Source organism: Strigops habroptila, chromosome 12, assembly GCF_004027225.2.
Source record: "Strigops habroptila isolate Jane chromosome 12, bStrHab1.2.pri, whole genome shotgun sequence".
Classification (NCBI taxonomy): domain Eukaryota; kingdom Metazoa; phylum Chordata; class Aves; order Psittaciformes; family Psittacidae; genus Strigops; species Strigops habroptila.
The window spans coordinates 24,766,267-24,793,532 of NC_044288.2; the positions used below are offsets into that span (position 1 = coordinate 24,766,267).

The window sequence follows — 27,266 nt, forward strand, 5'->3', positions numbered from 1 at the left end:
GCGACGAGGTCGGGCTCTGCTTAGGCAGGCAGGCTGGCAGAGGTGGCACTTTGCACTACTGACATAGGCAACCTTGACACCAGCAACACCAATTTAATGAGTAAAAAAACCAGCTCTTAGGACTGGAAAGATGCCCCTTCTCGTGAAACTGTGGGATTACTACTCCTGCCTGCCTACATCCATACAGGAGTTGCAGGGAATGGCATGAGATGAGCTCTTCTGGAGGAAGATGATTCTCAACATCATTGTTGACTGCCATGGAAGGAAGGGAAAATACTTAGAGGACTTAAATGAAATGCTTACTCTCTAAACTGGAGTTAGAGCAAAGTCTTACTTGGGATGATTTCTGGCTAGATGATATTTGTTCTCTTTTCTTTGTAAATGTATTCATTCTTCCAACCAACAGAAAGTGTTGCAGGCAGATTAATGGTTCATAATAACAAAACCTTTTGCTAGAAATCTGACTTACTGCAGTGTCAATTAAATAGCTTCAGAATCCCCAGACACAAGGTTTTCTAGCCATCCTTCTAAAACAGTTATGTTGTTACACAGTGCTCCCAGGAGACTAGCGTCTTCCATCCCTACAGGATAAACTCTCAGTTCTGGATTTGTGGTCTTGTACTGTGACTGCCCACCCCAGACATACAAAGCTGGGGACTGTCAGCCTGCGTGGTGCTGCTGCTCTGCCGTATGAAGATCTCCCGTAGGCAGTTGATGTCTTTGGTGGGTGGGCAAGGCTAAATCCTGTGCACACCAATTGTGTGGGGTTTTTAAATGTAATGCCTGTAATATTAGTGAATAATGCCTTGTCTAACCATTTCTGACAGGATTTTCAGTCTAGTTTATCATTTCAGCTTTGATATAACACTGCGAATGTCTGACTCATTACAAGGAATGAGATAATGAATATGCTGGGCTTTTGTTTTGACCTAAAGTGTGGTAGCTATTAAAATGACCAGATTTGCTCCCTGAGCGGATCATTAATTTGCAGACTTCCCCCCACAATGCGATATGAAGCAGGCTGAGAAGGGAGCTGGTGGACAGATCTTCCATTACAAAGAACAGCCGTCTATTGCTCTGTGGCATCACCCTATCGTGGTCCCCTTTTTCATCATGAGATGAAAATTCCTGTCTAGAACCTGCATACTTGCATTAAAGCACCACAATAAAAAGAGCATTGATGAGTTTGTCCAGGCAACACAGGCACATAGAATCATAATATGATTTGGATTGGAAGGGATCTGACACCTTCCATTAGACCAGGTCGCTCTGTCCAGAGTCCATTCATACTGGCCTTCCAACATAGAGCATATAAGGGATCAACAGCTGCTGGTGTGTGTGGGGTTCTCTCCTTCCCCCCCAAGAAGAGAGAAGAGGGAGAATCATCTGTTATCCTGTTTTTCAGCCTGGTCCTCATGTTTAAGAAGACATCCTTTGAATGCACTCAAAGATACCACATTCATGCAGTTATTTCTGATATGAAATCACAGGCGAAGTGATTACTTGGAGGAATCTTAAGTTCTTCATGTTCTTTTCACTGAAATGGCCAGCTCATGAGTACCTGTAGACAGGTCATTATTTAACTTCATTCTTCCAAGACATTTTAAATAACAGCACTAATTTATATGTGGACATTTGCAAATTATATGTCAATGTATATAGTCAAGACCTCACTCAACTCTAACCAGTAAACTGCAATGATCTTACTTAAATTGTGCTGAAGAGACAGACTTGTACTTGATCGCTCTGATTTGTGTCCTATGCCTAAAATACTACTCATAACTTGAGGGTTGTTGTGTGTTTTGTAGGCGGCTTCACTCCAACTTCCTGCACTGCGACTGCCACCTGGCCTGGCTGTCGGACTGGCTGCGGCAGCGCCGCACCATCGGGCAGTTCACCTTTTGCCTGGCCCCTGTCAACCTGCGCGGCTTCCTGGTGGCAGATGTGCAGAAGAAGGATTTTGTCTGCTCCGGTAATGCTGCCAACCCTTCATTTATCTATCAGCTGATGGGTTTATATTGATGTTCACATAAAAACAGGCAGTGGAAAATTACTATGTTGTGTTTGAATGCCACTCGGTAGCAGTCCTGTTTGGTTTTATCGTGGCTAAACTGTATAGGAGTAGATCAAATTGTTAATTTTTTTCAGCTTTTTAAGAATTATTGGATTCTAGTTAATGTTTCAGTTTTGAAATTATGTTTTCTGCTTTAGCACTGCCAATGATATCAACATCAGAAATCAGTTAAGTGTGGATAATCTGGTATTTCTCAAGGGAAGAGCTCAAGAGCTGACTGGAATACGAAAGAAAGGAAATAGAAAATGCTAATTTCTGTTGATAAATCACTAGACTATAGAACATGAGGAGCAGATTTTATCCCAGGGACAGAAACAGGATGCTTAGGGAGCCAATGCACTTTGCTGTTCTACAAGTTCCTACACTGATAAATGGGGCTGATAATACACAGCCAACTCACAAACCATGTGTCTATGTGTTGGGCCTATTCATGAAGTCTCTGGAAGTGCACTTGGCTCTTTTGTTATAGAAATACATTTTCTTAAAAGAAGAAGGGGGAAAAATTAAAAAAAAAGAAAAAAGAGAAAGGTAAAAATAAGATTGGAAAAAGAAATCTCTGAATTTGGCTGAAAGGAACAGATCTGGCAGAGGAGAGGCATGGCAGTGTGTGTGCTGTGGGAAAAAAGGATGATACCAAGCACAAGTCTGGAGACAGTTTTGCAGGCAAATGGTAAGTAACACAGGGAGCTTGTTACTCAGTCAGTGTGAGTCCTAATCTTGATAGACTGTGAGTCGTGTGGTATCGTGTTCTTCATCTCTCTCAGCTCTAAAGCTTTATCCTCCGGGTACATGGGATGACTGAGGGAAATGCAGTACAAGCACTCGTACTAGAAATGTTTTTAGGAATGCTTTTTTTCTATGATTTCACTTACATATGACAAAGAGAGAAATGGCTGTAGTTAGAGAAGAAGGGTTTGATCACCATAACTATATCATGGATGTAGATGAATGCCCAGCCCTAGAGCTGTGCAAGAAGTGTTATGGGCACATGGAAAATGAGGTTGTGCACGAGTGATTTTTGTGACATGATTTTCAAGAGTGGTGAGCAGCTTCTACGCAGTTGTAGAGAGTGATGCTGCCCAGAATATCTGACAAATGACATCCAAATTTTAACTGAATGTTTTGAAATCTAACAGTCTTGGGAGAGGAAGGGTAAAAGAAATGGGAAAATGAATTAAACTATTGACAGAATCTAATTTTACCAAAGAGGTAACCACAGCATTTTATTTTTATTTCCTTACAAAATGAAGTTTCAGATGGGGTCTAACTTTTAGCTATTTGGATTTATGATACAGTGAAGTGAAGGAAAAAAGAGTCGTTTAAATCAAGAGAAGAGATAATAATTGCTGAACGAGAAATGTAGCATGGACAGAACTCATCTAAACAGTGTTTTCTGTGCAGACTATGGCTTCCAGAGAAGAAAAGGTTTTTAAGAGTTGCCTGTTGGACCCAAAACATACAAAAAACCTCTCAATTGGCCTCCTTTTTTTGAAAACATAAATCAATAGAAATTAAAGGCAAGAAGCCTCCAGTGAGACAGTCCATCAGCTGTATCCCTAACCCTCATTTGGGAAATGAAATATACTGCAAAAGAAATGCATTTGAAGAGATCATTTTAGAGGAGGATTTAGCAGAGAACTCGGTATGTGCTGGTTTGACAGAAACCTACACGGACAGCTAGTTTAAAGAGGAGATAAATCTTCTCTGCTCCTTATTACAGTTCTTATTCCTGATTTTACAGCATAATTTGTTCATGTTTGACTATGAAGTCAAGCTAGGGCTGGAGGTGAATAGTGAACTGAACTTGCCCCTCTGCAAAGGAATTTTATACAATTTAAGCTCATATGAATCACTGTAACTAGCCCCAAGCTGGCAATGAAAGCTGCTTTTGCGTCATAGTTACGAAGAGCTGAAATACAATGTAGTGAACTTCTCTGTTTCAGTATAGGCTCAGCACTTCAAGCGCCTGTGTTTTTATGGCAATGGGAATTTCATCACAGCAAAAGAAAACTCAGCTGTAAAATGGGCTTCATCAGAGCATTCCAGTTCAAAACTTGTCCTGTTGCATGCTTCAGAGCAGAAAGAGTAGAATCAAAAAATTTTGGGAAAGAAGAAAATCCTCCTTGAAAAACTGGCTTCTGGTTATTCTTTGAACGCTATGCAAAAATAGGTGTGTTGTGGGGTTTCTTTTAATTTTATCACAGATGTTCCTTTGGAAACATCTGTGAAATTTGAAAGTGAAATTTGGAGAAGAATAAATGACACTCTGATAAAGTGTCCATAAAGAAGATAAATAACTGGAACCCAAATGGCTTGATTCCTTCGGGACAGTATGCTACCAGTCCTGTGCTGTGATATTTATAAACACTAGGTGCAAAGTCTCTCAAGATAATGTTCCTGGGGTCAGAGTTATGTGCAGATATACCTGTGTAAACTGAAATCAGTTCAAATGGCACGCGTAGGCAGGTTGTGAGCAGCGGAAAAGCTATGCCAGGTTTCACTTGTTCATGCCCATGAGCATTTGGGTCAAAACTGTAGGTAAATATGTAGGATTAAATGGTGCACAGTTGCCTGGAGATAGGTTTGCAAATATGTCTAATTGGATTTGTGTTGCTTAGGAGGCAAGGGAAGGGTCAGGAACAGAACTGAGCAGGGCTGGGACTAGATGGACTCTCGCTGTTGGGAGAAGAGCACTGAGTGCTGCTGGCAGCCCTGTCACCCACCAGAGCCTTCTGGCTGGCTTTTCAGCAAGCTGTCCCCTCCTCATAGGAGAGTCTCTGCTCCAGAGCCACTGCTGACAGAGCAGCCTTCCTGGGTCTGAGCTTTAAAGCCATCTGTTCCCAGCAGAGCCTCCGAACACACTTCGTCCTGCACAGCCACTTGCTGAGCTCTGGGATGCGTTTGGTGAGACAGTCTCCTACAAGACAGTGTGTTGTAGAAGGGGAAATTGTGTGGCACTAGAGTGAGTGCCCCTGTTGGTGTCTTACACATAGACAGCATGATGTATTTCACCTCTCTCTCCACTGTAACCCTGCAATTCACTGCCACATTGCTGTGACAAGAGAAAACAGTACACTAAGCAAAGACTTTATATCGATTGAAACACTACCTGCATTCTGATCCTTGGGAATGGTTTATTTTTATATTCCCTTAGCTAGCAGAGAAGCATCTGGGGGTGCTGGCTTATGCTCAGTACCTCTTAGAGCCTTCCAGCCTTTGCTTGGATCAAACCCAGCTTCCTTCCCGTGTTCAGATGTTTCACTGTTGAACTGGCTCCTCTTTCTCTAACCTTGTCTCTCTGTCTCTCTCAAACACACGTGCTCTCTCTCTGTGCCTATTTGTCTGTCTCTTGTCCTCCTCTGACCTCCTTAGAATAGTAATTTTACTTCATTTTCCTCTCATATAAGTTTTATTATGGCTCTTTGATTTTTCTTCTACCTGCTCTTTACTTATGGAGGTTGAAATTAATCTACATATTGATCAGTGAAGTCATAATGTGTTTTCTCACATGCACTAGTGTGGCTGTATAGCTTTGCAAACTGATGCAATGGGTTCATGAAATTCTAACACCAGCAGCACCTTGGTCTTTTCAGTGCTCTGTGCAGGACCCCATTTGGATGTTGTTAAAATGAGAAATCATTCTGGTTTTCCTAAGTATATACATGAAGAAATAAATATGCATCTGAACTGCATACCTAAGAATAAAGCAGATGCCTTCAGGAGCATTGTACCTCAAACTGTGATGTGTAGCGTTATTTCAGCCGCTGCTGTCCTCGGCTGCCTGCTGTCAGAACAGCTGGAATGTCATCAGTGCTCCCCAGGCTGCTGCAGAGGAGTTGGTCTGGTCACCAAGCAGGCAGGGACGGTGGGTTGGTTTTGGTGGGTGGTGGGAGGAACCACCTCTGTTGCTGCCAGTTCTGAAGCAGTACATTAGGACTTGGTGTTGGCTCTGAAGGTGCAGGTTGATACAGATCTGTTGGAGTTTTGGCCAGTAGCTTGAGGTATTTTACAGTGGACAGTATTTACAATGGAGCATGAAGATGGGATTAGATTTCTTAGAATAAACCAGGGACTGATATTTTCAACAGTTACTGAATTCATGCTTTTCTCATGTAAGAAGCACCAGATTATAAAATCCTGATGTTAATTTGGAGCTGATTTGTCCTCTATGTCTTGCAATATGAAATTTAGCATAGTTTAAAATATATGATTTTAAGAACTTTTCTAAGGTAGTTTTCTGTAATAATGAAACAAACATTGTAGAGAGGGAAGCTGGATCCATTCATCATTCTCTTTGTCATTAGAAACCATTTTGTCCGATTCTTGGTCCTTACTTCCCATTTGAAGGATCTACAAGAACCTGAAGAAAATCAAGATACATCATTTGGATTAAATAAGTTAAAATTCAGTCTGAAATTGATGCAAGAGAGAAATCATTACCAGAGCCAAACGTCTGGTGATTTCTGGATAAATAAACTGATACTGATTTTAAGAAAATAGTGGATTGATCCAAAACTCAGGTGGAGATCCAGAGTTTCTGGTTCATACAGAGAGGCTGCAGCTGATGTGTAATAAAGAGGAAAACATGTGAGCTTCCTGCAGCTTAATGCAGACTGGAAGCCTAATGAGGAAGCAGATTTATTTGTTTAGGTGAGGTCAAATGGTCGTTGAACATAGCTGTTACTCTCTGGCCCTAACCACATAACATAGTAGATTGTCTTGCTCCGTTTTTCTCCTAGTAACTTCATAGCATAGTGTTGAGAAGACAACCAACGAGTAATAAAATAGCACTCCTCAGGCTTAGTATCTTAATAAGAACATTCAGAAGCTGCAAGAGGAAAAGCGCATGGGGAGAGGAGCTCATCCCCAGCTGCTCCTGTTTTAAAGTCATTGTGCAATAGTGTATCTGCAGAACTAGCAGCAGATCTGCTGCTTTCAACATAGGACATGCAGGTATTGCTCCCTGGAAACTAGCTATGTTTCCAGACTGTGGTAGTGCTGGGCAGTAGCAGTTGCTCCTGGGGGAGCAGAGCAGATTCTTTCCATGCAGTCCATCCCAGTTCATGCAGGGAAAAGCAGCAAATGGCCCTCGGTCCCAGTGGTCACAGGGAGCTGAATAGACGAAGTAGGAGGCAGAGGAGGTCTTTCCTGTGTGTGTGTATGTGTGTGTGAATGTCACTTTCTGCCGTGCAGGACATCCTCATTGTGCAAATGTTTATTGCTGTTAGAAGTTAGTGTAACCATTTCATCTAACTGTGACCTCTTCCCAAAAGTGATCTGTGTGTCATATCAGACAAATAACATTGTTTTACTCACTGTCAAGTGGATTCATGCTTTTCGTGACCATCAACAGACCCCATAAGTGCCGTAACACTGGGGTCCACGCAGGACTTTGGGCATTGTATGACTTTTAAAGTCCTCTGGTAAACATTATGCTTTAAACTTGGTTTTAGGAAATCTTTGCGCAACTCTGAATTTCTGCCTCCTGTTATAATTTGCTACCGCAAACATTGACATCTAGTCTAAAGAAACATTTCAATACTGTGTATTTGTTAGTTTCTCCTCAAATGAAATCCCGTGGGAGGTTGGGAGAGAGTCCTCTCAATAAACACTAGTCCTATTTATCAGAGCTTGTTTGTTTTCCATTTCCATTAAGTTTCTGATTACAAATTTAAATTTACTGTTGCGCTAGCAGTCATGTTGTTTCATACTGTGAGAATTTCCTTCTGGAATTGCTTCATATGTAAGATGCCATGTATGTTGGTTTTTATTTGGGGGACCATCCTGCAAATCTGAGGGATAAAAATGTATTTATTAAGGCACTTAATGTTTTTTTGAAGACCAAAGCTGAAAACTGGCTTTAAATTACAGTATATTTACTGTCCAAAAATGATGTCTTACCTTTTCAGTATAATTACTTTTTTTTTCTGGAATTCTCTTTTCCCCAAAGCAATATGTGTAGCTCTTTAATGCTTATTTAATGACGGCAGGTTGGGGTATAATTATTCAGCCACTGAGTTTTTGAACTGTTGCTGTAAGAATAATAATGTGATTAGATCTTCTGTTAATATCCCAAATCAGAGGCTTGTTTTATTACTGGTATGTTGGTAGTGTTTTAGTGTTTTAATGGGAGCGCACCACGGTGGTCTGTCCTGGCACGGGGCAGCGCCACAGCTTTGCTCTGAGCTGGTTCACAGAGAGCGGTGGTGTTACGTTCGAAGGCACTTTGATGAAGTGGCCAAGCCTTTGTATGAAATGGGTAGAATTTTTCTGTTTGATAAATGTACGTGTTTGGCAACACATTTACAGATATTTAACAAGAGTAACTGAAAGGAAAAAAAAAAAAGCATAGAGCTGCTTATAAAATGGCTGCACAATTCCATATGTGAATAGGTGGCAAATACAAAGCTGCATGCAGTCAAGATCAGGTTCTTGTGTTTCTGTTTTATTGACAATGACTTTTAGCGGTGTTCTATAGTTGCATTAAAGCTGTGGTGGGTTGACCATGGCCAACTGCCAGACCCAGCTGCTCTCGCTGCCCTCCCCAACAGGGCTGGGGGGAGAAGATCTGCTCCAGCTCCTCCTCCCCTCCTCAGTCTCTGACCTTGCTGCTCATGGGGCTGTTTCCGACACTTCTTACCTCACTCCGTACTGCCCTGGCACTGTCGTGCCCTTCCTCAAACACACCTTTGCGGAGGCACCACCAGCTTTGCCAGCGGGCTCGCTGTGTCCTCAGCAGGGCTGTGTGGAACCAGCCTGCCCTCGCCCCACGGGGCCCTGCACCCTGCTGCCAGCGCACAGACACCCCCTGCTGAAACCGAGGGGATCTCCTGGCTCCTTGAGTTAACTCCTTCTGACGGCAGGCAAGTGTGTCAGAATTTCATTCTACAAGACCCACATACCATAAAGAGCGTGAATGTACCAGAGGTCTCTTACAAAGGACCAAAGGCAGCAACCTCAGCCTGTCCCGAGAGGAAGGCAAGAAAGGTCGCTAGTGGCTTGCATTCCTTAGCATGTTCCAAATGCCAAAGAATTTGGTCCAAGGAATTCCAAAGCGGCCCTGGGAAGGGGGCAGTGCCTCACTCTTCAGTCCTTGCCCACTCCTCTGGTAAAAAGTGTTTCCTCACTCTGGATCTGGCCGTTGGGTGAGCTCATGACCAGGCTGGGCCCTTTGGGTGTCATTGTCAGGAGAAATGTCATATTCTGCCTGACACCCTCTCAATAGCTGTGTCAGTCTGTAATGCTTCTGACTGAAGTGTATCCCATCTTCCTTCTCTTACTGAAGAAAATGTGCTGAGACAGGGAAAGACCTATGTTGGCTGCAGCAGGATGTGGTGGTGTGGGGGAAAGAAGCAAAGACAAATGTGAAGTGAAATAAAATCAAGTCATGTTCAAAACTCCTTTTCCCGTAGCAGCAAATCTAACCCAAGGGGCCCAAAGCATAGTCCTAAACTTCTTCTATCCCTTCTATAACTTTGTCAAACTTCATCGTGAAACAGTTCAGGTTCTTTAATGGATAACCTGTTTAGAAGGCCATCCCATAACTATACTCCCTTCTTAGGCTTACAATTGGTCAAGACCATTATCTATCCTTTTACCTTGTGCAGCTAACTTAAATATTTCATCTTCCTCTTCATTTTTATGCTTGAATATATTTATAAGTTCACTGTAGTGTTTCTGGACCTATTTTTAAATATCGCTCCATATGTACCTTCAGGACTGCTGATGGGAATTGTGGAATTGGCATTAACGACATTACTGTGCCTAGATGTCATTTGAACTGCAGAAGTACTACATCTTTAAGACTTCCTAGTAGCATTATTTTTTAATCCTTAGCCTGTTTTGGAAGAGCAAATAGTATACAAATTCAGAGAACCAAATACATGCTAACAGCCTTCCTTGTGGTGCAATAGGATACATTCAAACTCTGACTTTTCGATTGCTTCTGTGGAAGACTTAGATGAAATAAATTTCTCTGAGAGAAAAACACCTTTGTCACAGCTTTGGAAGGACTTAAGTTGTCTCATAGATTCTGTTTTACTAATCCTTCAGAGGGACAAATCTACCTACTAAACCTCAGTTGTAGGTGACTCTGCTTTGTTCTACCTTCTTCCATTTTGTTTAGAAGTATTCCATACAATGTTGGCACTATGATTGTTACTTAAATAATTGCAATATTAGTGCTTTTAGGATAAGACAATGTGAAGGTCTGCTTTTTAATGGTGTTACTTTACTGATATATTTTGAAACATGCGAAGTAGGTTTTCGTAGAATACAGTAGGCTTCTTTCATTGCACCAGACTTTCCTTTCACTGCAATTGGATAATTCCTTTTTTATTTCTCACTATTTGTAAACTGATTGGTGTTGACTTTGCCACAAAACAGTTGTGCTCATGTGCCATGAATTTTTAACAGATACTTTACTGTTTGGGAATGTTCAGTGGAACAGTGAACTTGAATCAAATAATGAATATTCATGGCTAGCAGATTTTTGCATACCATGAACTTGATAGTATTAACATCATCAATCAGGGGCTCAAGTTACTTAATCATCAATACTTAATGCTGTGCTCAGTGAAAAGCTGTTGAACAACCAGAGATAGAAATATTTGCATAAACCATTTGCTGCACATTGCTGTAGAATAAACATATTTGTACAAATTTTTCTCCATTAGTGGAATATTTGCCATCAATAAGGGATGTTAACTTTGCAGATAGTCAGGTGTGATTGGCTTGCACATATGTCTCGGCAGGACTACAATACATCAGTTTTACGTATCTTTTTGACATTGTATTACTGGAAGTCTACTGAAAACTATAGCTCCTGTAGTAGTTACTGATTTCAGATGTCCCAGTGTTGTAAGAAGATCCAATGGGTTATTTAATTAAACCACAAAAGGTCATAATATATCCACAGATCTGCAATGCTTGTAGTATTGTGCTTATTGATCAATAATTTCATGTCTGCTATACTTAGAATGATTTAAAGTCAACACAGATTTTAACCATAAATTCTGTCAGATTTATCTTAAAATCCATTAATATTTTTTACAAATAACTACCTTTTTGCTGGCAAAAAAGAACTGCTGCAGAGGCAGTTGGATAGGTGAGGATATAATAAGACACGCTACTTAGTATGCCATCATTGGGTGTCAGTGCAAATGAGATTAGTTTATTTAGTCATTGCAAAATTTACTTTAAATGCCTGTGACATTTAAACTGTTCATTTATACACCATAACCATCTCATTCTAATTGTGAGATCACTCTATTTGCTGCTTTTAAAAGGCTAAAGGCCAGTGAGGTGCTTACTTGAAAACAAGCACTTTATTTCCCTGTAAACTGCTGGGTCCTAAGTCTCTCCCCTGCCTCCTCTTTCCCCCTAACCTGATGTCTGAGACTGTAACAGGCTAATGGTGTGCCAGATATTAACTGCCATAATCACTGAAGCTGTCATTGCATTACATCAGGCACAAAAAGTGTGGTAATTTTTGTTAGACATGTTCCAACCTTCCTTTCAAGTATTGTTAGTGTTGTTTTTAATAACAAAATGTATAATTGAGTTGGTGACTTTTATCTCTTAAAGAAAAATATAAAGAATGTATTGATCTAGTGGTGCTGTGTAACAGAAAAGAGCTGAGATGCCAAGATGACTGATAGAAGGACTTCATAAGGGAAATCATCTAAATGCAGCTGGCTTGTCTGCGGCCATTTCCCTTTGTGGCATCCGCACTGTAAGGCGTTTACTGCACTTGTGAAGGACACACACAGGGAGCTTGAAATATTTTCACTTTTCCTGTGTCTTTTCATTTGCAGAAGTATTGGCAGCAAAAGGAGAATTCATTTTTAGATTCCAAATATCCTTCTTTAGAGGCTGTATTGCCTCGGGGCCCTGGATCTGTCTGTATGCTTACACTCTGCATACCTATGAGAATCATACCCAAATTTTAATATTAAGAACTTTATATTCCATAGCCTACTTAGACTTCTTTTCTTGACCAGGCCTTTCTTTACCTCCTCTCTACAAGTACACAGACTGATTAAACTCTCTTGGATATTTTTGTGCTTTAATTGTATGGATCTGCTATGGAGCTACCAATAGATCCTCATTTAACTGAAGCAATTAAACCCAAATCAGATTTGAAATTCTGTTTATAGCATTATTCAAGAAAACTTTACCTTAACAGATGACTGTTTGTGTAAGAGCTGATGGAATATGTGCTACATGCCTATTGAGTATGCATGTGTAATACAGTATCTTGTTCTTTGCAAAGGAAAAACATTAGCAAAAGCATTTGATAATAATGTAGCAATTTATGCAGAGAGTAATTTTACTCACTAAATTTTTCATACATCCACAGCCTAGATCTACTTTTGCTCGTGAAGAAGAAATCACCAAATATAAAGGGCTGTATTCAGCATGGAAGCAGAAGTATTTTTACTCTAAGCACAAAATGTCACTCAAAAGTGGCAGGAGTACCAGATATTTTGGGGCACTCAGAGATTTCAGGCTTATAATGAGGAAATAAGTTTATAAAAATAGTCTTTTTTTCCATCTTATTTTAAGTGAAATGAGAAAACTAATCACTCATGATATGTGGAAAATAGTGCACACAAAGACAGGCTCTTTCCTTTTTACTTTACTTACTTTCAGCATAAGCTGTTATTTTTTCATGCCATTTTGGTTGCATCTGTGCAAAGAATAAAGACGGCAGGGGGGTTCAACTAGATGATATTAAGGTCCTTTCCAACCCTAATTATTCTATGATTATGTTGCTTTCTCTCTCTCTTTTGACATCATGGACCTCCCTGGTTAACTAATTGGTTATTTGTTTTACTCACTAACCATAAATCAAAACTCTGTCCACATAAAAGTTCCTCTTTCATAGTGGAAAATCACAGGCAAATGGGTTTTGGTCTGAATTGAGAGTAAATAAAAGGGCTCCTATTGGCTTTGGGAAGTTCACGTTAGATATGAGGCAGAAGCTCTTCCCTGTGAGGGTGCTGAGGCCCTGGCACAGGGTGCCCAGAGGAGCTGTGGCTGCCCCATCCCTGGCAGTGTTCAAGGCCAGGTTGGACACAGGGGCTTGGAGCAACCTGCTCTAGTGGAAGGTGTCCCTGCCCATGGCAGGGGGTTGGAACTGGATGATCGTAAGGTGCTTTCCAACCCAAACCATTCTGTGATTCTATATATTGGGTTGTCCAGGGTTCAGCTGTAACAGTTATTTTTTTTCTCCTTCCTAGTAGCTGTTGCAGTGCTGTGCTTTTTGGATTTAGTACGAGTACTATGCTGATAACACACCACTGTTTTAGTATTTGTTTGGAGAGGATCTGAAAGGCTCAGTGGGCAGCACAAATCCTGTTCTGATTTGCCTTTAGCCTTTCCATTCAAAAAATTGATGGAAAATTCCATGTTATTTAACTGTAGTATGATATTAATTATCACGTTGTTATCATTGCTACCTGCTGTTGGTGCAAGGAAGACTGGGGTTTCTGTCTTTTTCTTTTCAGAGCACTCTATGTAATAACCTCCTTTCATGTAATAACCTCTGCAGTACTGCATCGCACAAAAGTGGTGATGATGATCTGAGTGAGGAGATTGAATCTCCTCCTGTTGATTTAGATGCAGTAGAGTCAGGAACAGATTCTTAAAACTCTGAATGGCAGTACATGGGGTTGTCTGATGTGGTGCCCTAATGAAAAGGAAGTGTATTATTGCTTCTGTAACCCACAGAGATACGTTGTAATGTCACAACTGTGAAAAATGCATTTTCCTCTCACTACAAAGTCTCTTCAGAAAGCACATCAGACGTGTGAGGATAAAGGCTGTGTGGAAGATTTGACCTTGCTGCCAACTTTCTTTTTGCCTCCCAGAGAGCAAGGATTGCTCTGAAATGTTTCTTCCCAGTCTGATTAATTCTCCCTATCCCTAAAAATTTGCAATAGCTTGTTTGCACTTCCCTCATTCTTCATTTTGATGTGGGCATCGCACCACAAGGTGGGCAGACAAAGAGAAAATGTAAAATGTAAGTAAGTGATCAGGTTGTAAGAACAAACCTCTTGTTCTTACGCAAACATAACAGAGGCATGTGTGCATTTCGAGGCAATATAAACTACTTTTGGAAGTAGTCACAGTTAAAATCTTAGACTCTGTCTAAGGCAGAACTCCACTGATTTTGAAGGAATTTTGTTAATCCGCAATGATGGTATGTCTGCCCTGCATTTCTGTTGCTAGAAGACAGACCAAGAGAGCTGCTTGTCCTGCCTGTTACACATGTACGTATTTAACTAGTGCAGATTTTGTTTGTTTAGTTCAAATCTCTACAACTGAAATACTGTATTACACACGCGGTCACATCTCTAGACTCTGTCAGGACAAGGTAGTCAAAGCAGGCGGGCGGGGGGGCATGCGCTGTTCCCGCCGGCACGCGTCAAGGACATCGGTCAGTGGGAGAGGGAGAGGGGCAGCCATGAGGGGTGAGAGGAGATCATGAGGGGAGAGCAGGGGCAGCCATGAGGGGTGAGAGGAGATCATGAGGGGAGAGCAGGGGCAGCCATGAGGGGTGGCCTTGAGGGGAGATTTTGAGGGGAGGTGAAGGGTGGCCACGAGGGGTAGGGATGGCAGCTATATAGTGTGGGACACTGTGAGGGGGCAGACGATGTGTGGCTGTAACTGAAGATCATAAGGGGCAGCCATGAGGGGAGATCAGTTTGCCCTTAGTGTCACGGTTTAGTGGTGGGCTTGACAGTCCTGGGGTAACGGTTGGGCTCGGTGATCTGAAAGGTCTTTTCTAAGCTGGTTGATTCTCTAATTCTATGATTCTAAGATTTTGAAACTGGAACAAGTCAAAATTCAGATTGCCTGATAAATATGAATTTGATTCGTTTGGGCCATATGCATTAGGATTTACATTTTAATAACATTATTGAATTATTTTTTTACAGTAGGTTTTTGCCCAGTTGATTCTGTAGAGTGAAGCTGCTTTAGTACTGAAACCAGCTCTGTGTTGAGATAAAAGACTGTTGCTGGTAAACTCCTTATCTGCAACAGTCACAGAAGCTGGAAACTGGACTATAAATGAGACAGGATATTTTAGCAAAGAGGATCATTAGGATCATCTCAAAGCAGCTGCCTACTCTCATAAAGAATGAATTTGACTCCTACACATGGCACAAATGTCCTCTGAGATCCTTTCCAAGATGGTCACTACCTCTGAAAATCTAATTTCTGGATGCCTAAATTGGAGTTCTGGGATCTGGTCTGTCAAATTGCAGTCTCTCATAGCTCTGATTGGCATCAGTGAAAGCTGTATTTAAAACATATACAGTGCTATGAAACCCACATTTTTCTCCTGCTGTCCTGACAGAAAGTCAGGTGATGACCCAATTAAAAAAATTAAATCAAACCTAATACTTAACTTGGCAATGTTTTGTACACAGTTGAAATGGTGATGTGATCCTGAAACTCAGCAGTATGCTTTAATATAAGGCAGTTCTGTCATCCCAGCTACAAAATAATCTTTAAAGGGGATGACTGCTTGCTTGAACTGAAGGAAATTTGGACAAACAGAAGTGAATTCACATCAGAATTTGATGCCTTTCTAACAGAAGGCATGATTTTGCAGTAATTGTCTTCTCCTTTCTAGGAGGGCTCCCTCTGCAAGTGTAAAGTCAGCCTGTAGCAGTTTTCAGCTCACATCTTTTCAACCTGTATCTGCCTTTCAGAGTAAGGATACTTAGAGGTGCCACTGAGCATGCTGATGTTGACTTTTCACAGCTGTTTGCAAGTCTTTGATAATAAGAACATATGTAGTTTTGCTGTGCGAGTTGACGTTATTGTGCAGAGTTAAGGGCTAAACCAGAGGGTATGTAGGCATAGAGCAAGAAAGAAACTTTGCAGAATGTTGCATTGGTACAAAATTTTTATTGTTATAATGATAGTTGATTGCAAACTGATACAAATAACTATTTTTGGGCTTTGTCACCTGTAGTTATAATTTATGAAAGTGTCATTCATGTGTCTTTTCCAAAACAAACCCTGGTTACATACAGCTTTGTATATTGTTTTCCATGTTTTCACATGGATTTGTGATTTTACAATTATGATGTTTAAATTTTTCCGACCAAAAGACCAAATATGTTTTGTGATTACAATCTACCGTAGCCTAAAAAAAAATACCAGGTTTTTACTGTTTCTGTTGTGATTTTCTCACTTCTTGCCCACACAAGCCTTCAGTCAGTGTCTGGTCAAAAAGATGCTTGAGGATTCCTGTGTTACGTGTTCTTTGGATATATGACTCACCATAAATAAGTCAATAATTGCTGCATCTTGGTAACCTCGGTTAGTGTACAAAACTGTCTTATCTATGTGTATGTATGTAGCAAAATCTTAAATGTAAGAATCATAACCATTGAGTAAAATTGACATAGTTTCTGCAGTTTCAGAAAAAATTAAACCTGAATCCAATGGATTGACTAGTATGTAATAGAACAACTCCTCATGCTAAACCTCTGCTCTGTATGTAGCTTCTTGTCTTTCAGTGGCATTATTAGATTAAGCAAGGATTTGAAGGTTCAAACTCATGTTTTTCTAAATTCTTTTTGTGTTTCCATTAACTGCATTGTCTGATCTTGAAAAAACTAGCTTTATATTTGCAGTCTTTTTGCCATAGCAGGTTACCTTGTTTCAAAAACAGAAGTCATTTCTCAGTGTGGAAAAATCCTCCAGGAGTGTTTGTGTAATGGAAACTTCTGTGCGAAGATAACTTTTGGAAATACTGCTTGATCTTAAGGGTTATTGAAGAAATAGATATGGCTGATCGTGGAGAGGACCAAAGAAGTGTTCTTGAGGGGAAGAGATGGGTAGAGTGGAGACCGCGGGAGAATAAGAACACAGTAATCTTTGACATGTTTTCCCTGCAGTTGATGTGTAGCGCATGATATTCACTGAATCCCAATAAATTATCACTTAATATAGTAAAAGGATGTGGAAACACAAAGGCTGATGTATTCTGGTGTTAAAATTTCAGGCAATTGTTTTTCAAACCCAACCTTTGATGTTTTCATTGTCTCAGGTTCCCAGTCTGACCCTCCGTCGTGCAGTGCCAGTTCCATCACTTGCCCATCTGCCTGCACCTGCAGCAACAATGTGGTGGATTGTCGAGGAAGGGGCTTAACAGAAATTCCAGCTAACCTCCCAGAGGACATTTGGGAAATGTAAGTGCCAATGCAATGCACCATTCTTTTCCATGTCTCTCTGTTTTCGGTCCATGTCATAGCCTCCATTTGGAAGAAAAGAACATGTTCTGAGCAGTTATCAGGTACATTGTAGTTCTCCACTTTTGTTCTTTTGATCCAAGAGCTCAGATCAGTCTTTAATGTAAATAAAGATATTGTTTGAAGTTGCCCTAAGCAAGATGAAATTCTTGGTGTATTATGTTTGGATTGTGTTTCCATCTCACAGATCTGGTATTACAGTTCTATAGTCAGGAAAAGGAAATACACAGTATCTTTTCTGGAATTAAATTGTTTTATCTTTAGTTGGTGAAGTCCCCAAGAGTTGTAGGGATTTTTGTTAGCTTGGCAGGATGCATTCATAATAAAGTATAACATCAGAACACATCGTCCCTGCTGATTTCACCTCCTGTTTCTTGTCTTGCAAATTTTGTTATTCACACTTCTTTAATATTTTTGTGACTTTTTTGTGTTGTGAAATCAGATGGTGGATTTACAGACTTGTTTGTCTTCACTGCCTTTAGGAATTGTAATCATCTATCTTTGTGTCCATGACTGCATACTATTGTGGTCCTGAAATACTGTTGCATTAAACCGAGTTGCTTTTGGTTAGTCCATAGGGAATGCAAATCAATCCTTTTCCTATTTAGGTGCTTGTCATACAGAGGTTACTGACATTCAACCAGCATTTAGAGCCTGCATAGAGTGAATTCAAATATTTGTATAGTCACTGAATTATTCAGCTTCTCCTTGCTGTAGAAATACTGCTGCATAGCAAAACTCACTAGGATAAAGTTGAAATGCTTGTGTGTAGCCTGGCTCTGTGTGATATGCCAGGAATGTGACAGTTGTGGCCAAGAAAGGTGATGTGCTCCATTGTTTGCAGGGGATCTGCACTACACAAGCAGTCCTCTAAAGTCACTATATTAGTTGCTTTTATAATGTAAGAATCTACCTCAAATTTGTTTGGATTGCTGCCTCAGCACAACAGTTTAGAGGCAGCTTATGCTCAATTGTGCATCACCACAGAACAGATATGTTAGAAATGAAAAAATTAGCTCACTAAATGCAAAGAATAAAAACATCTTAAAATTAACATCATGGAGAATGTATCTAGAGCAGGTAAAGATGTTTACAGGAAATAGAACCTCTTATGCAAGCTGTTCTGAATGCCTGTTATCCTTGCTCACCTCATGAGGAAATTCAGAATGTGTTGGTTGTGTTCACTTCCAGTGTATTGTGGCACACAAAATATGCATGTCATACTTGGTTTTCTGTGCATGAAAGTCAGAATTATGCTGAAAATATAAATGTGTTTGGCACACTGAGAATATTCAGTGTTTGGTCCTGTTTCCAATTCTGTCAGATGACGTCCAAATTTCCAGAAGTGGCTGGAATTAATGGTTCAATAATGAGAGGCAGAGGACAAAATCGGTCCAGACCTGCTCACAAATGAGGGTTGAGCTAGGAGAATGGGGAAGACTGAGATTGGGATGCTCCAGCCCTCTCCTGACAGCAGCACACTTCAGTGTAAGAAAGCAAGTGCAAATGTTCACCTTCAGTGTGCTTGTTATAGCATCGAATATCAAAGTCCTGTCTCCATTTTGGTTGCTCCAGCCCACAAACTTAACCTCTGTAACTTACAGTAAAAGCAGCTAAGAAGGTCTCCTTAGGAGAGCAGAAAGCGAAGGAAGACTTGGAGAGCCTTTAGATCAGATGATGATGTAGCGAGTCAAGATGCATGTAACATTTTAAGAAACTTTCATAACCTGAAGGTTATAAACCTTCTAGATCCATAGAACACCATGTAAAGTTCTTAGCACATGATTTAATGATTTAGATCCGTCAGACTTTTTGCAGTTTAGTCAGTATTTATTTGATTCTTTGCCTGTAGATAAACCTCTTATATTGTTCTGATCCTGCAAATATCCTTTTCAGTTCACTAGCACTTAGTTCAGAGCGTAAGCCTCATGAGAACATTTATTGCTACTTTCTGGTGGAGTCAATCCTGTGAAGATTTCCTTTTTAAGGAATAGCTATATTAAGAAATATATAAAGAAATCTAAGTAGTTCTGTCTATTTACAGTGAGGGTGGTGAGGCACTGGGACAAGTTGCCCAGAGAGGTGGTAGATTCCACATCCCAGGAAACATTCAAGGACAGGTTGGACAGGGCTCTGAGGAACCTGATCTAGTTGAAGATGTCCCCGTTCATGGCAGGGGAGGAGGGGGGTGAACTAAATGACCTTTAAAGGTCCCTTCCAAACCAAACCATTCTGTGGTGCTATGATTCTATCAGAGTAAGTCTTAGCGAGTGACATCACTCACGTATGGGTTTTCTCACTGGTAAAATGGTATTTTCATTTAGTAAAAGTACTAATGAAAAAGAGCAATTAACCTTAAATCCAAGGGCAGTGTATTAAACAATCTCTCGCAGAGTAAAGGATGTTGCCACATAGATAAATGTTTCTGGAAAGATGGAAGGAGCAGCAACAGTATTCCTGGAAAAATCATGACGTAGGTTCTTTTGACCAAGGTAGCTGTTCTGGTTTATGCAGAAGTCTGTCATACTGCTCAGGAAGTCAGTTTGTCTGAGGCTGCTTTGGGCTTATTCAGTATAAAATCCATCCAGAGGTCTGGTTCCACCTACACACGGGATAATGATGGTCTTTAGATTTGATATGATAGGCAGAATAATACTCTTTTGCTGTAATGTTATAGCAATGGCGTCAAGTAAATTCTGTCTGCATGCTGCAGCCCACGTGTCTTGCCCTCACACAGCAGTACTGTTGTTTTTTTCCCTTTGGGATTTATCCCCCATGGCTGATGTATAGTCAGACCCTTTTCATAAAAGGTGGCTATCGTGGTGCTGGATGAACACTTCTTTCTGGACTCTGCAGTCCTATGATCTGATCCTCATCACCTTTGAGAGGTGTAACTCTTACTAGAGACTCTCACCTCCTGTGGTAATGGGGTACTAACAAACTACATGGCTGGGTTGCTGCTACGTAGAATCCTACTTGAGATGGTGTATTTTTCATTCAGCAGTTTCTAGCTGACGTTTTAAACACTCATTCCACTAAAATACATTTTCCCCCCTAGACTGTAGCACATTCATAATATTTATATGATGGTATTAAAATGCTGTCTGTGCCTTCCTCAGTTCCACTTGGGCCTTTTCCAAGTTCCTTTGCTGGTTATTAGTTGCATTCAGTTACAGCTTTCTCACTTTTGTATTTCCCCTTGACTCAGGATTTCTTTGTAAGCTAAATTGGACCTGCCAGGAACCCTTTGACTGACAAACTGTTCCACAGCAAACACACAGCTGTTACTCTAATGTGGCTATTAAAGGTGACCTACATTTCACTGTGGTTTGTATTAATTAAAGATCTTTTACTCAGCCTTCCTTTCTTCATTAGCGTGGATAGGCAGAACCTTCTCTGACAAAGCTGCCAGCAAGTCCTAGGATTTGTTTTTGTTGATAAAAACCTATCACAAACCATAAAATAAGCATCATACGACACTAATTTTCCCTTGCTGCTGACCTCTGCCATGTATGACTTGGAAGTCTGTTGTGTTACTCCATTACACCTCTCCCCAAGGTGTATTATCCTGAAGGCCCTCATTGCAAGAATGTCTGTTATGAAATAAAGGAACTTAGAAAAGCTCGAAATCCGTATCCCAGCCTTGCTTTTCCATAACTTCATAAAATAGGTAGCTAGAGTGTTCAGAATGCAATTCATTTTTCTCTAAAGCCTCTTGTTCAGTGTGGAGCTGACATCAGCAGCCAAATTGACAGAGGTGAAATGAGTTACAAGAAATTGAAGCTGTGGAATACAGACTGTGTGTTGAATGTTATAAAAGATTCTCTGCTTACAAAGTGGTTCTCTTGTGTTTTTCAGAAGAGAAGTGAACAGTGTATGTTATAGAGAAACACATGAGAATAAGCACAGCAAAGTTTTGCATGAATACTTGAGAACAAAAGCCATTAAGCACCTGGAGGCATTTACTGCAAAAGAAATACCCAAACAAACATGGCTTGATGGTTTACTGGTAAATGAACAGTGTGTCATTTCACTGCATTGGAACAGCATCCGCAATAAAAGGAGAAGGTTGCATTTATTTAGAAAGGGTGAGAGAAAAGGCAGGCAAGATAAACAGGGAACAGAGTGTGAATACAGAATGGACTTGGCCTTGGATGGGTGCAGGGAGGGATCACCTCCAAACTAGTAAGGAGACAGAGCCTCCACAGAATCTATTGTTCTGATCAGACTTGATCACAGCCTTGCAAGCGGTGCCTGTCAGCCTGACTGGCAGCTCAGCCCATCAAGACTGCAAAGTAAAGACCTGTGAAACCCAAAGCTACCAACTGTGCCTGGGAGTCACTGCACTGCAGCTGGTGGGAGCTGGGAAGGGTGTTGTGAGAAACACTCTTGCCACAGCAGCAGATTTCACTCAGCATGTGGTTTGGGCTGTTGTTGGCTCAGGACACGGGGCTGGATGGATCTGAGCTCTGGCGCCGTCGGCCCATTCTCAGTGTTTGGCTGGTTTGATGCCAGGGAAAGCACAGCTTTCCTGCACTTGCAGATGTAGGAGACTGGGATAATGGCATTGCTAGCCCCGGCTGTGGTGTTTCAAACAGTATTTGCTTCAACATCCTGTGGGCCAGGTCCACTTGATGCCTCCCAGTACTGGAGAGTGGTCAGTAGCTCCCTATTAATCTCTTGCCCAACTCACTACACTTTTCCACTGCTCCTTCTTCAGAATGAAGTTTTCTTGCTGTTCATCCATTTCAGACTGATCTACTTATCTTTTTTATTTTTATTTATTGCTGCAAACAAGGCTGTATTTTAGGATATTAACTCCAAACAGATTTGTCTGAGCATTTTGCACACCTTGAAGCAGCGGTGCAGGGACTTGACTTTTGCCTTTATGTTTTGTAGAACTTTGTGTAAGACCTTTCAGAGTGGAAGTGGGGAACAGCCCCCCAAGTGCTGGTCCTCCTGCTCTGTCTGGTCTGGAGTGAGGGGTGCAGAGGTGTCCTGGGGTCAGCTGTAACAGTTATTTTTCTCCTTCTTAGTAGCTAGTGCAGTGCTGTGTTTTCGACTTTAGTCTGAGAACAACGCTGATCCCTCCAGGATCCCTCCGGGAGTGGGGGGAAAAAGGAGGGAAGTGGGCAAGCAGCTGCATGGTTCTGAGTTACCAGCTGGGCTTAAACCACGACATATGCTGTGGTGAGCAGGCTCCTGGGTTGAGGTGCAGTGACCACTGGCACCAGCGCTGGGACCGGGCGCTGCTTTCCTGAAGGACCTTCAGGCTGTGGAAGAAAGGCATTTGATGAACTGCTAGTGCTAAGGGCTGGATTGTGGGTTGGGACAGATGCTTGAGAGAATAATGACTGTCCTGGCCCAGTACAGAAACTCTTTGGAAAAGGCAGCTGACCTCAAATGAGGAAAATCCAAATCATATGATGAGAAAGACTGAGAACAAAGGATATCAAGACAGGTTTATGAGTGTTATGTGTCTGAGAAAGTGAGGAATACTCGGTGCTGAGAGCTGAAGTTGCTGCTAGTGAGCCTGGGACGCCAGCTCGACAGGGTGGATTATGGGGATGTGGCTGGAGGCTGGGACACTGGGTAGCATGAATGAGGCTGGCCAGACTGTGGGGCCAGGACAGAGGGGCACAAGTGAAGACAGAGCTGAGGCATCTGTTCCCACCAGGAAACACGAATCTTCCAGAGCCTTTCTGCTTTGTCATTTGTCTCCAGTGTACTGGAGAAACCCAGCAGGGATTTGTGTATCTCTCTGCACTAGTGACCATGTGCAGAGATTGACTATTAGACTACACACAGTTTACTGTTTTAACCACTGACATTCCAGTTAGACATCAAGGCCAAGTTATACTTTTGTTACACATGAGTTTCCTTGTGATGGAATTAGTTATTTCAACTTTTGGTTTTGGATTCACTACATTACATTAAATATATTATTAAAAAGAAGAAAAAATGACAAAGTGAATGTTTGTAGCTGCAGTCTTCATTCAGTGCTTTTGTATGTATTTATTTGTTGTAGTAAGCACTTTAATTACAGCATAGTTTCATCTGCTGCTAAAAGACTGGACTCATTTCTGGTTGTCTAGGGATGCATTGGGGTTGTGTGGCGGGCAAGCCTGTGTGTATGGGGTCTGTTTGTTTGTTGCAGAAACAGGAACATTCCCCAGTGGGGGCTGTGGGAAGCTAATCCCAGGAATGCTGTTCAGAGGGTTGGGATGTATGTTCTTGCCAGTGGTTTTATGAGTTGACTCTGGGCAAGTGACTAGCCCAAACTTTCGTGGGTGGTCACTAGTGATGTAATGCTGGGTTCTGGCTGACTCAGCTGAGACATTCAGAAGTGCTGAGGACTCACAGCTGCAGCAGAAGTCAATAGGAGCTGTACTGTGAACACGTTGTGCTGTGCAGCACTAATTACTTTGGAGTGCCAAGTCCCAGTCATCTGCAGACTTATAAATCAAACTCCAAAATCCTTAGATCTTAAAGCTGATCTTAGATTTCAAACCTGTGTTTTTTCATACCAGGCTTGCTTTTTCACTGTTACTTAACCTTTACAACACTGTCTGGTGAGATTAGGAGAAATGTATAAAGCAAGAGTAATGATGGATAGGATGTATCTAAATCAGAAACGGGGACCTTTTATTTAAATGCTGATTTAATTACTCCAGACAAAGAGGCTGACAGTCCCTCAAAGAAAAGTGCTGCTTAGGCACCATATCTGGGGAGATAATAACCACAGCTTCCCATCTGGCTTCCGAGCAGAGTAAAATAGGATGTCAGCCCTTCCACCAGCATCTAGGTTTGGCTTAAAGTTGGTTTTGAGTCGCTTGTTCTACATTAGTGTAGTTTATCATTCTCACTATTGATAGCTGAATTGGTTACTGATAGTTTTGAGAGTAGTGCTGGATTTTGGTGCGTGATTTCTACTCTTAGGAAAAATGATGGAGTTCGTCCACTAAGGAAAGAATCTAATGCACTTAAGTGTTGGTTTTCTCATGGTTCTGTCAAAACAAAAACAAACCAACTATCCTTCAAGAGAGTAATTTTGTAATATAATATTCTACTCATTCCACCTTTAATTAATGCTTTCCTGACATATTTACTACTTAGAGAATTGCTATCATGAGGGTACCACTGTGTTGTGCAGTGTTGTAAACAGACCTGTAGATAGACGAGTTTGTTGCTTTTGATGCTTTAGTGATTCTCTTGGGAAGAAATTACCTTCTTTGTACCTGAAGGAGTCTGGGTTGTAGGAGAGCTGGGACAAATCTTAATGAAGCTTTTGTGATTTGAAGAAGGTGATCAACAAATTCTGGGCATTTAAATCACTGATCTATTCAAAATCAGTTTTCCACAGATTAAAATAAAGCTGTTATAAAAAAATGGAGCACTGGTAAATCTATTTATTATAACAAAATTAATTCTTTCTTACATGAATTATAAATTAAGTGCACCATAACAAATTCATGTATATTTACAACTGGCTGTAAAATCCTCAGCTTCTTTAAAGGCAAAGGCTTATTTTTTTTCAAAGACTATAGGTGTGTAGAAGCTATAAACTTTGGGGATAGAGGAATGACAGTTGTGCGTTGAATGTTGTTCGTCCTCTTAAAATAAAATGATAATCATTTTCTCAGGCTTCCAGTAAATGCTATAGCTGAAGCCAGCACAGTAATAAATGCTCCATAACTGCCTCTGGTGGCAAGTTCTCTGGCTGGGGAATCGGGTTGGCTTCTGTAGTTGAATCCTGTAATATGATTTTCATTCACTGTTGTAAATTGACTCTGGACAGCTTCACATGTCAGACTTGACTACTGCTTTCTGGATCTCACTAGGCAAACTGTGTCATTCACTCCTGGCCTTCAATATAAAAAAGAGGTTTCTATTGTTGGGCCCAAAATATGTAGAAAATCTTCTATTCTATGAGGGCAAGACACAAAAATAATAAAGAAAATAGTTTACATTGAGAGTCAGTAGAGAAAATACAAATATATGGGAAATGTTAAGAATAAACGTGTATTCTGTGCTGAGACAGAATCAGGGAAATGGGAAGCTCTGTTTCCCGGCTTTAGAAACCAGCAGTAACCACAGGGAAGTTCTGCTGTGGGGCCAAGGCAGGATTTATTTCTTGTGTCTTTACTTGTAAAATTAAGTGTCACTAATGTCGTCTATAGGGATAAGATGGTTTTGTTTTGATAAATTTAGATTTCATGCACATGATCATTTTCATTTTGGCACTATCATTTTTTACTTCTTTTCTCCTCTGCTGAGAGATTTCTTTAAAACAAGCAACAAGTGATGTGGAGGTGAGTTTGGCTCAGGCAAGCTGTACAGGAGTTAGTAACCTTACCAGGTTTGGGGGAGTTGGGTTTTTTGGTTTGGGGTTTTTGAGGGCATGTGTGTTCTTTTTTCCCTGAGAGATCACTTCAGTCCAGCAGGAACATAGATTTAGCCTTATTAATACAAATGAACGGTATGAACAAAAAGGCAGAGATCTTTTTTTATCTAATTCAAATATCACTCAAAGTGCCAGTTTGCACCCACAAACAGTTGTGGCATGGCAGCGAGAGGCAGCTCGGGCACCAGCAGCGTGCTCGGTGCGTGCCTGCACCCTCACTCCCGGATGAAGCAAGGAAGGTGAATGAATGAGGCTGGCAGGAGAAGTGACAATGAAAGGTGGTGAGAAGGGCTAAAAATTCTGATTAGGAATGTGGAGTATCACAGTGCTAGATGGAAAGCTTGATGTCTGGCAGTGTATTATTGCACTCTGGCTGCTTATGTTGATAGAGACATTGGTGTTTGTCAGAAGACGTTTTGCAAAGTACCAGCATACAGGTTTCTCTCTCTGGTGCCTTCCTGTTTGTCTGTACAGCATTTGATGCCAAATTCACCTACCGCAGTGGAGCTGGTGGATACATAATGTGACTGCCATTACAAATTCAGCATTTACCAGCAGATGACCTGACCAAGTGCTCAACTACAGAGTTATGTCAGCTTAAACTAAACACACTGTGGTATTTCAGGAATCTAATATCACTGGCACTACTTCTAGGTGAACGCTGGTATCAGGGAATGTATCAAAACATCTTGTTTCATTCTGAAAGATGTCTTTGGGTGAGCAGAATTATCTCTGTAGCATCCTGGGTATATTTATTTTGAAAAGTCACTTCATTCTTGATAGCATTTTGGCTATCAAAGATCTGCCCTTAGGTGAATAGTTAAGAAGCAGTCCTTTTTAAAACTATAGCAGCAGCTCGACAGCTAGACCCTGGAAATCTCCACCAAACATCAGGATATGGAGGGAAACTCTAGCTGTCACCTTGTATTAATACAGGCGGACAGTTTACTGGCTCTCAGCTCTCCAGTTCCTAAGGCAGACTGACTGAGAGGGATTTATAATACATATTATTAATTTTATTTGGAAGTCAGTCGGGTACTGCGATGAAAGGCAGCAGTATAAAAGTCTTGGAGAACCATATGTGTTTAGGGGGTTTATAGTGGTGATAGAGTCTTTGGCTGAGGTAGATTGAAGGCTTTAGCTGTCTGTTAAAACAAGCTGAATGTCCTGCCACCCCAGAGTACTTGTCTACCTGTCAGACAACTGAGGCACGAGAGGCAGAGCCACGAAAAGGCTGTTCCTTGGCAATGTAGGTCCATAAACACATTCTGAAGCAACAGGACTGCAGATTTTTGCCTTGCACTTTGCAGAGGAGTGCCCTGTGCAGTGCTGCAGTGCTGTGTGTAAAGGGCGATGACTGCGGCTTCTGCATCCTTCACTACAGCATAGGCTGTGGGTTTGGGCTGAGTAACTGCAGGGCAGGATTCCCCCCTTCCCAGCACGGATGCCTCCTACCCAGGGCTGTCTTTGGGTATATACTTCATCCAGCTACCTGAACCTGTTGTGAGTGGTA

At 41.2% G+C, this 27,266-nt stretch overlaps 1 protein-coding gene across 2 annotated transcripts in view; it reads left to right on the forward strand.

Annotated features, from left to right (window-relative positions):
* The window catches only part of SLIT3 (slit guidance ligand 3), a 518,327-nt gene that overhangs the window by 312,379 nt on the left and 178,682 nt on the right, over window positions 1–27,266 (forward strand). For both annotated transcript variants that reach the window (XM_030504413.2, XM_030504412.1), the window contains 2 exons: window positions 1,809–1,972; window positions 17,148–17,289. In XM_030504413.2, coding sequence (XP_030360273.1) covers window positions 1,809–1,972; window positions 17,148–17,289 — 306 coding nt within the window. The remainder of the gene's footprint in view (window positions 1–1,808; window positions 1,973–17,147; window positions 17,290–27,266) is intronic.